Source organism: Melospiza melodia, chromosome 3 (genome assembly GCF_035770615.1).
Source record: "Melospiza melodia melodia isolate bMelMel2 chromosome 3, bMelMel2.pri, whole genome shotgun sequence".
NCBI classification, from domain to species: Eukaryota; Metazoa; Chordata; class Aves; order Passeriformes; family Passerellidae; genus Melospiza; species Melospiza melodia.
In genome coordinates this window covers 120,527,478-120,541,817 of record NC_086196.1, presented here as the reverse complement: position 1 = coordinate 120,541,817, position 14,340 = coordinate 120,527,478, and the positions used below count along the sequence as shown (strand labels likewise).

At 38.0% G+C, this 14,340-nt stretch overlaps 2 protein-coding genes across 3 annotated transcripts in view; one reads left to right on the top strand and one right to left on the bottom strand.

The window, feature by feature from the left end:
* DDX43 (DEAD-box helicase 43) overlaps positions 1 to 7,083 on the top strand; it is a 21,398-nt gene extending 14,315 nt beyond the window's left edge. Inside the window, exons 12-16 of the mRNA XM_063152918.1 lie at positions 763 to 890; positions 1,492 to 1,601; positions 2,326 to 2,464; positions 3,196 to 3,283; positions 6,976 to 7,083. Coding sequence (XP_063008988.1) covers positions 763 to 890; positions 1,492 to 1,601; positions 2,326 to 2,464; positions 3,196 to 3,283; positions 6,976 to 7,083 — 573 coding nt within the window. The remainder of the gene's footprint in view (positions 1 to 762; positions 891 to 1,491; positions 1,602 to 2,325; positions 2,465 to 3,195; positions 3,284 to 6,975) is intronic.
* Positions 6,769 to 14,340, bottom strand: CGAS (cyclic GMP-AMP synthase). Of its 2 annotated transcripts, none has more exons than XM_063152920.1 (5): positions 13,789 to 14,340; positions 12,572 to 12,824; positions 11,455 to 11,721; positions 10,152 to 10,254; positions 6,769 to 9,498 (listed from the first exon to the last, which is right to left on the bottom strand). In XM_063152920.1, exons 1-5 carry the CDS (start codon positions 14,338 to 14,340, stop codon positions 9,156 to 9,158), a joined length of 1,518 nt encoding a protein of 505 aa, XP_063008990.1. In that variant the 3' UTR covers positions 6,769 to 9,155. The 2 variants fall into 2 exon arrangements, with proteins under 2 accessions (XP_063008990.1, XP_063008991.1); XM_063152921.1 differs by having other exon boundaries at positions 11,476 to 11,721.

The following is a 14,340-nucleotide window of genomic DNA, read 5'->3' as shown; positions in this document are numbered from 1 at the left end:
TGTGCTTTTTGTCTTTTAGTTCTGTTCAGAACTAAACTTTTATCAAAGGGCAGTTCTTGTCAAGATTAGAATTTGAAAGACATCAACTGCTCTTGTAGCTCTATTCTCTAGGGCATTAATCTCTTTCTACAGGAGCTTCACCCAGTTGACAAATCTGGTTGGGGGGAAGGGTTCCTGTGAAGAGACAATCTTTATCTACTTGATTGAATCTTCAACTCTTGCCACAAGATCGTGATACCATGCCACGAGAATGTCTAGGCTTTTTATCTTACTTATTAGTTACACCTTAGATATTCTGTGGTAACCTTCAGAGGTAATGGAGTAAATTTTTTAATGAACTGTTATTGGAATATTTAGAACTGATCATTTCAAAGAGATTTACAGCATCTTTAAAAGCCTGTAATTTCGAGTAAAACTGCCATTGTTCCAACTTTTTCTGGAGTAACATGAAATATTTGCAAATTAAAGAACTTAAATGTGTTTTTCATTAATAATATATTCCTTTCACCTCGCTAATCGCTACCCGTTAAATCTCTGCAAATAAATGGTTTGGCAAACTGCTTAAAGGTAAATTTTATTATTCTCCTAAAGCAACGAGGAAGTAAGAAATATGCATTGTTTGAACTCCAAACTGATACATATTAAAATAGGGGGTTTTATGATATCATATATTGCTACTTTTATAACATGGCAATATGAGAATTAACAGAAAAAAATATTGTAATCTGTTTCTACCTAACATCCCTTTTTGCTGTTTGACAGGCAGTAAGCACAGTGCAACAAAAAGTTATTGTTATCCCCGAGGAAGAAAAGAGAGCTTTCATGCATAGCTTCATTAAGTCTATGAAGCCAAATGATAAGGTCATCATTTTTGTGGGCAAAAAGCTTACGTATGTAATCACTTCCCAGTATCATCTCTGTTTGGGGTTTTTTTCCTAACAGAAATACTGAATAGTTTCTTAGTTCACATAAGAACTATCAAGTGTAATAGCTCTTCTCAACAATATGCTGCTATTAGTATTATTTTTTTTTTATTTATTTCTTCCTTTAGACTGACTAGCAGTTTGTATTTTTTTTATATCATTAATGGTGGTGGTAAGTCTCAGTTTCACATAGCTCAAGTGGGATGTTTGGATTCTTGGGGGATACATCAATGTGATGTACTGTTTACTTTCATACACCTCTGGTGTGTGCAAGACCTGATTAATGTAGGGGTGGTCATTGTATATACTTGAACTTTTTGAGTCAACAACACAAAAATAATCTAGTATTCCTCTAAAGTATAAAATAAAGTTAAACATTTCTATGTGGATTAGACTTGCTTTCCTGTTTTATAATAAGTATCAGCTGACCTAGGTAACATTTTGTCCTTAGGCACACATTTAGCTTTTGCTGTCACATTACTGTCCTTTTGATTTAAATCTAGATGCTGCACTATTTTATTTCTTTTTTTTATTCTGTTTTAAGAGCCATTGCTTTATTTCACCCTAGGGCTGATGACTTGGCAAGTGACTTTGGTATCCAAGGAATTCCAGTACAGTCACTTCATGGCAACAGGGAGCAATGTGATCGAGAACAGGCTTTGGATGACTTCAAGAAAGGTGAGTTTGTACTGAAGTACTGGTTTGTTTAGGCCAGACTTCTAATGTTTTTCTGTTCAAAACTTGTCTAAGTGTCATGTCTCTCTAGTACTATAGAAGTTAAAATATTAAAGAGCTCTGAATTTCATAGAAAATTTTAAAGAAAGCTTTAGTTGTTTGGCAAAAAAAGACCAACAAACAAAGAGATTTCTCTTCAACAAAATTTTGAATGGCTGGGAGGTTAATAATTTAAAGTAAGGCTTATTTTACTTTTGACATTTCTGGAAAAATTGGCATTGTATGTCTACAGAAAGGTAAATTTAAATGTCAGATGATGGTGCTTTCAGTGAAACAGTCCTGCTCCAGATTATGCTAGTAGGGTTGTGTGAACACAATTCAGAGTTACTTGAACACATGCTAATAAAAGACTCGTGCTGTGACAAGAGTGTCAGCTGAGAATATAGTTGTTGAAGTTTTTGTTCTTTGGACAGACTCTTTATATCAACCAGGCATATTTCTTACTTTTCCTGCACTCTGCTGTTCTACTGGTGACATGCAAATAGTAGCAAAATGACATTTTGGGTGCTTACTTACCAGTTTGTTTTTGGCGCTAACTCAGTGTGACATTCAACAAGCATATTTTTACTTTGTGTTAAGAATATGAAGTGCATTATAAGCTAGAAAACCAATATGTTTTCTGTTTGTTCCATAAACTCCTGTTCACTTCCTGTCATACTAACTGTAGGCAAAGTTCGGATATTGGTGGCTACTGACTTGGCATCCCGTGGCCTCGATGTGCACGACATCACTCACGTTTTCAACTTCGATTTCCCTCGCAACATTGAAGAGTATGTTCACAGAGTAGGTCGTACTGGAAGAGCAGGGTAAGTGTTTAGCAGAAAAGAGTCGTGTTACCAGTGTTTTGTTATGTTTTATGCACAACATAGGTGTTTTTCTTGACAAATTCTAGAGGCTACAGGTGATGTGGGGTGGGGGAGTCCAGACTTCAGTCTATCAAAGTACGTTCTAGAAACACACTGCTTTATGTCTTTAAATGAATTCACTGTTAAATTGAAGGCAAGCAAGTTTTACGCTTTTCTGCTGTTGAATCAAGGGTGTTTGAAAGCTGGTATAAATATGAGGAAGAATTAGAGAAACAATTTGCATTGATATTTTGGAATGTTACTTCCTTGTTTATCCCTTCATGAGCTGCTGATTTATTTAGTTTCTAGACCGCGCATTGCGAAGAAGCATTTGTAGTTTCAAAATCCGCAGCCGATCGTGGTGGTGTAGTTTAGTGGTAGTTCTTTTGGATGCTGCTTTCCCAGGCTAGTACAAGTGTGATTTTTCTCATTTAATCATGATAGGAATGTGTGTCTCTTCATACTTAAATATGTTGCCATTATGCTATGTTTATTATCTAAAATCTAAATTAGTTGTGCATTTGCTCCATTTTAGGTGAATTGCTGTATTGATTTTTATGAAAAGCATGTGCAGGGTTAATGCTCAAGCCACTTTTATTGTATCAGCTCAGTAATATTGCCTGTGGTGCAGTTCATTACTGCCTAGGTCAGAGTTGTTTGGAGGATCAGCAGTTGTTTCCTTCCTCGTTTAGGCGCTCTGGGGAGGCAGTAACACTTGTCACGAGCAATGATTGGAGGTTTGCGTCCGAGCTGGCTGACATTCTGGAAAGAGCAAACCAAGTAAGCATACATTACTGGGTAAGATTTATATTGGTTCTGGGTTAGCACCTGAAGCATGTTGTGGAGGTCTAAGGCTATTTAGACCCTTCTTGGTGAGTGTTTGTGGTGTCTCAGGGAAAGAAAATGGGTATTTTAGTCTGTCTTTTCCTAGATAGCCTTATCTGTATTTTACTTTACAGATGAGTCCCAGGAAGGAACTGTGAATTTTAACCAAAGCCTTCTATGTCTAAAGAAAAAGTAACTAACATACACATTGAGGTCTGCAGAGAAATAATAGGGTTTATTTTATTTCATAAAATTTTATTCCATTTGTATTTTACTTTTGGAGGCATGTACCAATTTCTTGTTTAACGATCTAAATATTAACAATACTTGTATCAGAAGAAGCTCAACTATCTTATCTGTTTATTGTATCTGACAGTTGTGACGCCTGCACTTACTTTTCCAAGCTTTATTACTGATGCTTGTAAACAGTGTGTGAAGTGGAACTGGAATGTGATCTCTTTCTTTAAAGAAGCATATTTTTTCTTGATACCATATCTGAGAAAACAGATAATTGTGTTACTGTTTTTTGCTGTAACAAAGAACAACATTTTGCCTGATTTACAGTAAACCCCCAGGTCAAGTCCTCACTTGAGCTGAAGTTTTGTTTGGGTTACAGTGTTTGTTTGTTTGGATTTTTGGATGGGAGTTTGAGAACATACTAAATGGATTTTATCTAGAATCTATGGTTTTTACTATAGACAATTACTCAGACTTTAAACCTTGGGTTAGAACTTCGCCTCAATCTTCTTTTTGAAGGATACTATATTGCTTTATTGCAAGCCTAGTAAGATGCTTTTGAGGGGGGAAAGGAGAAAAAAAAGATGTAGAAGAGTAGTCACCTAATAATTCCTTGAAGTTGCAGATTTGAGGTTTTTGGTTGGGGTGGGGTTTTTTGCTTTGTTTTTATTCAGAAAACAAGAGGTGAAACCAGTAATGATACTGTGAAGCTACTTTAGAGGTGCCTTGAGTTTTTTATTCTGAGTTAACAATTACCTTTCAAGTCTTGTCTCCAGCTGCAGGCTGCAAAGTTCCCAAACTGGTTGTGGTTTTTGTAATGTGTGACGGTTCAACTGGGAGCAAGTCTACGTTCAGAGGAGAAAAGAGGAACTCTGAATCCTTGCTTTCAGAAGTTACTGTTAGTCATAACATTATTCTCAAACTTAGTTATGTCTGATAGAAAGGAAGTATCCCTACAGACAAAGTGTTGGGGTTTTTTCTCATGACAAATGGAAATACCATTGTTTCAGTCTTAAAGCATTATGTAAAAGTAGGAGAGAACTGAAGGCTCAGAATACTTTGATTTCAAAACAAGTTAGTTGCTTTTGTTAGCAAAATGTTCTCTGTGATTTTGAATCTACAGATATATGAAGAAAAACAAGTACAACAAAAAGGTGTCTATTTCATGCTGAAGGAATCTTTTACATATAAATGCTTATTAACAAGCATGGACAGATTTAATGGAAAAACAGTAATCTCTGTGATACCAAGAAAAGTATTCCATGTGAATTATGGCATCTTTATCCTTTTCTCACTTGAATGAGCCTCACCTAGCTTATATGTTTAGCAGATACACAGATTTTTCATAAAAATTTCAACAAGCCACTAGATGCTGGATATTACCTCACTGAGATTTTTATGTTTCTATATCCTCACTTGTTCCTGCTCTTGACTTGTGCTTGCTCAAAAACCACTCTTGCAAGAAATTGTTGTGATTTTAGTTTGGAATAAATTATGCTTCAAGCTCTAGGGGATACTGAGGAAGAAAATCATCCCATGTTTCAACTGAAAAATAACTTTGTCTCATTACTTCTATCTCCATTGATAAGCCTGTTGTGCCTTTCAGCTAGAGATACATTAACTTTATTTTTAAATAATGTTTGAAACTTAGGCAGAATGGACTCTTCCAGAGTTGTCATATTTTGCCAGGATAGTTGCTTACCAGTAAGAGCAATTCAGCATATAAAACATATTCTAGTGAGCTGGCCCTCATGCTAGCACAAGAAAAAGTTGCTGATAGCAAATAGCAAGCACTGCTCAATTATAAAGTCTGACAAAAGAAATGGAAACTAGAGGAATGTGACTTCCTGCTCCACCAGACCATTTGTCCTGGCTGCGTTCTCCACCTGTTCAAGCATTGCCAAGCCCAGGCATGTTTAGGGAGACTTTAAGATATTTACATTTGTTTGTACTCTGCTGTTTGCACTGTATTTATGCCACTGGCAGACACAAATGACACAGACAGAGCAATCACATTAACAGCACGTTCACCCAGTGCCCTTTGCTCTGATCAGGAAACTGATTCTGAAGGGGTGACTTCCACTGACAGCCACGTGCCATTGCAGATTGCTGAAGTGGGCTGGCTTTGACAGATCAGTGATCCAACACCTCTTGACAGTACAGTTGCACACTGTGCTTTTTGCAGTAAACATTGCATTAATGTCAGCATGTTTCCCAACCTGGATTAAGAAGTCTTGTTGGATACTGCCTTTGTTCTGTGAGCAAAAGAATGGTATCTGGGTTTTTTTTTTCCATCACTGTCACTCAACTAATAAATCTGTCTGTAATTCTTCACATCTGGCCTCAGTTGTTAAGAACTCTGAGGTGAGAGTGTATTACAGCGTCTTGAGTGGGTCGCTGGAGGTGAGAGAGAGACGAGAATCTTGTTTCTTGATCAGAAGGCTGGATTTATTGATATATCATATATAATACATTATGACTATACTAAATAGAATAAAGAGAGAAGTTGCAGATGCTGCCAGCTAAGCTAAGAATAGCAAGAAAGAATCCATAACAAAGTTGTGTCCAGGGACTCTGTCCCTAGCTTGCACCTTGTGATTGGCCTCCAATTATAAACATGGGAACATGAGCCAATCAAGGTGCCCCTGTTGCATTCCACAGCAGCTGATAATAATTGTTTACATTCTCTTCTGAGGCCTCTGCCTTCCAGAAGACGTAGAAATCTGAAAGAAAGGATTTCTGTGAAAAAATGTCTGCGACAAGTGTTTTGATTATACTATTCACCTTTTCCACATAATTACAAACATGCCAAAAATTCCTGTGGATCTTGGTAAGGTGCTCTTACAACCTCCCAGTGGTGGGAGATCTGACCATTTTCTCCTGCCTCTCTTTCTTTGTCTTTTTGCTTTGTTCTAAGCATGTGAGAACCATTCCTATGACAACACTTTCTTTAAGTCACAAAGTTTCTCTTCAGAGGCTCTTAAAACTTCCATAAGGAATTTAATACAAATCAACATTCAGTAGATGTATATAGTAGGATATCACCTTTAAGTGGCACTGGATATTTTTACCAGCTGCTCCTTATAACTAAAAGATACATTTCTGTTTGAACTATAATGTTGTACTTAGCTGGTTATATGTTGCCATCAGATATGGTGATACAAGCATAGATATATTATTGAAAATCCAGAGACACTATGATGATTATTTTTTAGTGTATTTCAGTGCAATCTTATGTAAAAAGATTTCTCTCTGCATTTTTACAGAAAATAATCTGCAAAGTGACAGGAGCCAGATAAATAATGAAATCAAGTTTGGGAGCACACAAATCAATAGCATTTTCATAAAGCAGTTTGAAAGTTTGGATTTATTTAAAATTCACCTTGGTTTTTTGCCTGCTTTCTTAATAGGTAGTTCCTGATGAGCTTATGGCAATGGCAGAAAGATACAAACAATCACAAATGAGAAAAGAAAATGAAAAGGATATACAAAGACCTTGGAGAAAGCCCTCAAAATAAGTGTAGTCCCTTGAAGCTACTGAAACAGAGAAAGTGATTTTAATTAGTGTTAGCTTCCATGAGCTTGAATTTATTAGTTTCATTTTGTGTTTGATTGTTTTCTGTACCTGTCCTATTTAAACAAACTTCTCAAAAGTGTCTTAGAAAACTGGAGTAACTTTATATAGGAATAAATCTGGTTTTGCAAATTATTTTCACATAATTTTTTCTTGTGTGATGTACGAAACTTCTAAAGCCATTGTCTACTGGTTAAAAACAAATATTGTGGCTTTGTTGGTTGGTTTGGGTTTTTTTTAGTTATATGCAGTAATGCTATATAAGAATGTAAAAGATAACTTTTCCTTTTATATTCAGAGAACCAGATTATTCATTGTAAACAATGTTTGTCAATGTAGTTTCAAAATGCTGTACCTTTGCCTTGATATGTTGCTGGCATGCAGGATTTCTCAGGATAATGAAAACTGCTCTGTTTGCTGTTCCTTATGTTTGCTAAAGCAAGTTTTCTTTATTCTTATTTTAAAACTTAACATTGGTAGTAATTTTTGTTAAGACTTGTGTTTCAAGATTTTTTGAGAGAGGTCTGCATTTTCCTATAATGGAGGAGAACATGACAGGAAGTACTTGTTTGTGGCTAACTGGGGAAGAAAAGCCACTTTCATTTTTGTGGATGTAATATTCTTGCTTAAGGAATGAAACCAGAATTTACTAGAGCAATGTTAACAAAGTCATGGAAAAAAAATACATTTGAGGGTCAGCTTTTATTGCTTCCAGATAAAATTGATTCACAATTTACATTTGGATGTCAGGTTCTGTCACACAGACTCCCAGTGATAATGGGGCATGTTGGTTTTTTTTACTCTTTGAAATTTATATGGGAAGGAGTCATTCCTGCATTTGATGCTTGGTCTGAACTTGTGTTAATTTATGTGTCATATGAATAAATAAAAACTAATAAACAAAATTCAGTAAAATGAGAATATTTTAGTAAAATTACTCTGTCAATATTCTTTCCTCTTAATTTGCTCATAATTGAGGTAAATCTGGGCATTATTCAATCCAATAGGTTATTTTGCCTTCAAAAAGTAGGTGAAAAATATGGACTTCCCATGGCTTCTATAAGTAGAAGCAAAAGATGTATTTATTTGCAGCACAGCAGTTCTCAAATGCTGTGTACTTCTCACCTGCATGATTTTAGTAATAGGAATTATTAAAAATTTTTTTCCTAACACACATTTCTTCGATATGAGAAAAATTGATATGAACTTCAGTTTCAGGAGTGTCCAGTTCATGCTGCATTTTGGTTTTGGAAACCTTTTATATCAAGAGTCTTCTTCTTTGATACAGGTTGAAAGATGCATTTCTTTCTACATGATTATCATACAAATAAATGCTCATTGGCAGAAAACCATTATTCTGTTGCAGCATATTAGGTAATGATTGTTTCCTATTTAAAGCCCAATGAAAAGACTGATTTCTAAAGTAATTCTAAGACTCAGAAAGGATAAGTTACTTCAGCAACTTCATATTATTCAGGTACAATATTCTCTCTCTGGTAACTATTGCTGGTGATTGTCTTCTGCAAAAGATCTTCATATCCACCCGGATAATCTGGAGAAGTTTTTCTGGTTAATGTCAAAGTAACTCCAGGGACTTTTTTTTTCTTTTGAAAGTAGGAGTGTATTTTGGATATTCTGCAGTGGATCCTAATTTTAAATAAAATTATCAGTTTTTCCTTTATGCAGTCTTTGATGCCTTTGTATTTAGAAACACAGAAATTACATGTGGGAAATTACCTATTGCAAATTCTTCTCTATGTTCTTAGTATACCTTGACGATGTTTTGCAGGCGACATCTACATTTGGATAGGCAGGGTAAATATTACTTAAAACATTTCTTCTAAGGGTCATGGCTAAGCAGTGTGACTGAAGTATAGATTTTTCTCTTAGTGGTCTTCGTTTTATTTTGTTTTGGGTTTTGTAGTACAGACTACTGAAGAGTCATTTATATTGCAGAGTTTTTTGTTTCACATATGTAAAGTCAACGTGATTAGATATCTGTTGTGAACAGTGTTCTTAATAATTCTCATGAAATACTGGGAAACCATTGTTCAATTCATAACTTATTTTTCTTGAAAGGAAATGATGTCTTGCCTTATCTTCTTGGCTGAGTAAGTTGTATTGGGGAATAAAAAAGTGAGTCAGCTGAGACTTTTGCAGGCAATCCACAAAAAATCCCAAACATTGCTGAAAGGAATGATCCAAGTTTCCCAAGTACCAGTCTGTGTCATTTGGCCACATGACACAGGAGTGGAGAAAAGCAGTTTTGACATGATAGGAACAGAATTTTTCCAATTCTTTTGGATATTTCCTTTTAAGTTGCTCTAGAAGAAACTTCAGCAGCTTAAGACAACCTTTCCTGTTAAAAAAAATATATATATATTAGGTATCTTCTCCATAATTCTAAATATGTAGATCAGATATTTAAACACAGTTATGCATTAATTGTCTTGTTGCTTTCTTGATTCAGTACAAGACGTAATTGGCAAACCAACTTCTTGGTTTACTTGTTAAGGAGGTTTTGTATCTCGTGGGTTTTGTTCTTCCTTGTTGAAGAAATCTGGAAAACAGTTCTCATGGAAGTGAAAAATCATTTATTCATCTTGCTCTCATTCAGCAGTGTTCTCACCATCATTTTAGAAATTGCCTTGATATGAAGGGAAATTTTGCTCAGAAAGTGGAGTCAATCACTTTTTAAAGCTTTTTTTTTTAAACAGGACTGAATTTGGGAAAGATAATTGAACAAGGCACATCTTTTTGCATTCTAAAACAAGTCTGGAATCTAAACCAGCAATGTGATTGTTTCCACCTTTCATTAGGTAAACGCAAGCCAGACATTCAGCAAGAACATGCAGTGTTGTATTGCTGTAGAACAATTATGCCTTAAAGACTCTTGCTTCCTATTATGAGTAATTACTGTTAGATCACATTCTTAAGTGCTAAACTGAAACAGTGTTAGTGCTAGCTCAGCTCACACAGGCTTAAAGTAAAATATTCCTGTGAAATACCAACCTACAGCACTTTGGTCCATTGGATTCACAGCATGTCTTTGAGTTGCCATGGTTCTTTATCATATCCTTTTCAATATGTGAGAAGGAGAGTCGCCAGGTGTTACCTGAAGTCAAGCACAAGATTGTTAAATAGTTACACAGCACTAAGCATCAGCTTTTGTAGCTAGAAAAAAACCCCAGTTTTGTAATTGACTTAAATACCCACAATTTTTTTGCACCTACTAAAAAAAAACATAATTCAGTGAGTGCAGTTAGTTCCTCCTTAACTCTCCAGCTGCTTCACAAACACAATTGGAATGTAATTAATATAGGACATAATAGTTTGGATGCTATAAATTCCTAAGAATGTTTGGATTTACTTTAAAATTAGGCTTAGTTCTGAATGTCCCTGGATTTGCTGAACATGATTTAGAGAACTGCATTATTCACAGAAATCTACAGCCTTTTAATTTCTGCTATTGTGTTTTCTTTTGCACGTGATAGGTTAGTGAGCTTGTCTCATGTAAGATGACTGTTCTAAAGCATTTTTGTTCTTCTGCTCATGCTTCTGAAAATAATTGCTAATATAGCTCAATGCCCTGTTTCTAATACCGACAATCACTTTTGTCTTCTTTTCATGAATTACAGTTTGCCTTGCTTCTTTGGCTCAGTTACTCTTTGCATTTAATTTGCACAGGAAGAAATTGCCAAATAAATCAGTACTTCTGTACTGGGCTTTGATAACATGGCCATGCTAATTAAAATGGTACCAGAATGCTTGAAATCTTATGCTGAAAGGATCAGTTACCATAATGCACAAGTCAGAAGGTTTCTGCAAACTAAAGGAGGCTCAATGTGACAGTGGTCTGGAGGAAAAAATGTTGTAGCCATACCAACGTTCAGTGAGAAACAATGTATCTTGATAGAAAACAGTTTGCTTCCTGCAGAAGTATCTGATTTGTGGACGCAATCTTATGTATGGGGAAGTTCCCTGCTTCTAATTTCCTTACAAGAGAACACAAGCTGCTGTTAAGCACAGTACCAGCACAAGGGAAGGCTCATATCCATGTGTCTGGCTGGAGTGGATTTAATATAATGCTCTTAGTAATGGTTATGTGCAGCCTGGCAGAATGGGCTTGTATTTACATTTCAGTGCAGGACAAGCAGTACCACAAATCTGCTGCTTTAAAGAGGGATTTCAGTTGTCTGAGCTGGAAATATCCAGGATGAGGTGTCTCGAAGATGGAATACTGAACATGATCTGGATACCCTTTCTATAGCACTTGTAAGTGATCAAGTTGTAGAGAAGACATTTTATAACTTACTATTGTCCATATTTGAGGTACCTGTTAGAACTTTTTCTCTTTTGTTTTGCTTGGCTACTAAATAAATTGATGTAAATCTGAAATCCCTCCTCTTTTTTGTTCCCAGCCACTGTTCAATTTTGAGGCCAGCCTGTGTGCTGGGGGGCCAGCTCTGCTGAGACTTCAAAGTCAAGATGATGTCCACTGATATTTCTAATGGAGGTTTTTTGATCTGAAGAGTTATTGCAGGGCTTCCAGCCTTCTTCCTTGCCACAGTGACTTCCATACCTAGTAAAAAAGAAAGTGATATTTCATGTTAGATGGACAAACAGCTAGCTAGATAGATTAGTAAGATGAAAACTGTTGTTTAAGAATGTTACAGTTTTTACTAAAGAGCTCATAGGCAATCAAAAGAAATACCTGGGTTCAGTCAATGGTTCTTTATCCTACAGGATGTTGAAACATTGAGAAGGTCTACTGAAGAGTTCTATGAAACAGGGAACACTACTGTGTTTACTTGATTTACTGTCTAAGAATTAAAAATATAATAATGTTTTTCATTTAATTGCTTCCCTGTTGAAGACACACAGTGAGGAGATCTGGCCACAATATTTCTGAAGGTTTTGGGAAAAAATAACCCTAACTGGGGTTATTTTAATATAATTATGTAAATATATATATAGAATATATTCAAAATAATTATTAAAACAACTGGGATGCAGTTTCTGTGCTGATCCATAAAAAAATACTAGGTAGTGTATAAAAGAAAATACAGGTGCTGTATAAAAGAAAGCTCCTTGTTTTGCTACTACTTCAGCAAATGGCTCTTTGTATACTCCAGATAGGTACAAGATGTATAGGTTATGTAGGAAATAGCAAGCATGCATCCCTTAATGTTTATTATTTTCATACAGAAAATATGCATAGTGGAGTTAATAATGTAACAAGTTACCTATGTGTTTTTGTGATTATTAACACAAGAGCCAGCTTGAGATACTGGGGACAGGAGGGGTTACAGCTCCATTGGCACAATGAGACTGGCAGGAAAATGTGTGTTCTTAATGCTGAGGCAACACATATGCACAATGTAACTGCGTTTGTACCACTTCCTGATGAAGTTTGTTCTCTCAGTACTCACCTCTAATGTTTCTAATGTTTCTTACTTCCTGTTTAATAATGTCTCTTAGTGCTTGAATCATTTTAGAGGCTGATAATTTTCCATCTTCCTCTAAGAACTTCAACCAACCCCTTTCTATTGGACTCCTTTTGAATGATACATAATAAAAGGCTCCAGTATCATCAGACTCATCCAGCTGAAGCCTTGTAGAACCATTTGCATTCTGTTTTATAGGGATTACAAGCATGATGTCAAACTCATTTGGTTCAGATATCTGCAAATGTAAGAATAGAACAGACAATGTGCAACTTAGGTTTTATTCTCCTGAGATTTTTATACCAGTTGTGGTTTCATCTGCCTTGGTGTCTGATGTGAAATATGAGCTTATTTCTGTAGTATTGCAAGATTACTGTGCATTGGGGTGGAAAATAAAAATTTGCAGCTCACTTCCCAGCTCTCCAACTTATTAATTTTTAAGATAGTTTTAAGATTCTTAAGCTGTTCTAAATAACTAATGTATAAGTATGCTCAGACATCCTCTTGCACTTTGGATGTGAGGAAAAAATGCACTGCTAGCTAGGTCTGAAGCTAGTTTTAGACAGAAAAAAGGTACTGGTTAATCACAGAAGGTGAAGGAGTTGGAATGGACCTTAGAGATAAAGCTAGTCCTGACTCATCCTGCCCTGGGCAGGGATACCTTCCACTAGACCAGGTTGCTCAAGACCTTACCCAACCTGGCCCTCAACACTGCCAGGTTTGGAGCATCCACAATCTCCTCAGACACTCTGTACCACTGTCCCACCACCTTCACAGTAAAAAAATTATTTCTAATATCTAATCTAAATTTTTCTTCTTTCAATTTGTATCCATAACTCCTGATTTTTGAAAAAACTATGAACTAAAACCTGGCCCAGGGCTTCTCGTGCAGTGCTATACCTGATGGATTGTGTTGTATGCCGAGCTCACCTGCGTGCTGTGCGAGCGCAAGGCTTGCTGCAGCCTGAACCGTTCAGGTAGCGTCTCTGACTCAGTGCACGTAGCACCATTCAGCAGGTTACTGATCGTTTTGTAATGCAGTGTGATTACTTCACAGAGCTATCCTTAGCGATGCAGTTACATCCACAGAGCCTTACTCGGCGGGAGATGCCAGCTAGGAGCGGCCCTCCGCGGCCGGCCCGCGTTCCCGCCCGCCGCCTGCCGCCCGGCGGGGAGAGCGCTGCCTCCGCCCCGGCACCCACCTTGACGCGCTCGTAGTAGCTGCCGGCGCTCTGCTGCTCCATGGAGCTGAAGCAGCTCTCCTTGTCGCGGATGGCCTGGACCAGTTGCCGGACCACGTCGTTCACCAGTGTCGAAGCCTCGGACACGTCTTCGCGGAGCAGGCTGAGCCGCGACAGCACCTCCCGGAGCCGCAAGGCGTCTGCCGCCGGCGGAGGGCGACGGCCGGCGGCAGCGACCGCCCCGTCGGGCACAGCCGCGTCGCTCCCCGGGGCCGCGGGGACTCTGGCGGCCGGTGCCCTGCTCCGCGGGGCGGGGGGCGCCTCTGCGCCTCCAGCCGCTCCGCCCGCTGGCGGCTCCCGGGCAGCGGGGGCTCGCCGCGCCGAGCGGCCGCCCCGGGCCGGGGCTCCGTCCGTGCGCGGTGTCCGGAGGGTCGCGGTGGCGCTCGAGCCTTCACCCGCGACGCGGCCCCGCGAGGGACTTCGGGCTGCGCCCTTCTCCCTGCCCCGGCTCCGCGGAGCTGTGGAACGCGTCCCCCGCCTGGCCCGCGCCCCTCTCCCACCCGCGGCGTCCAT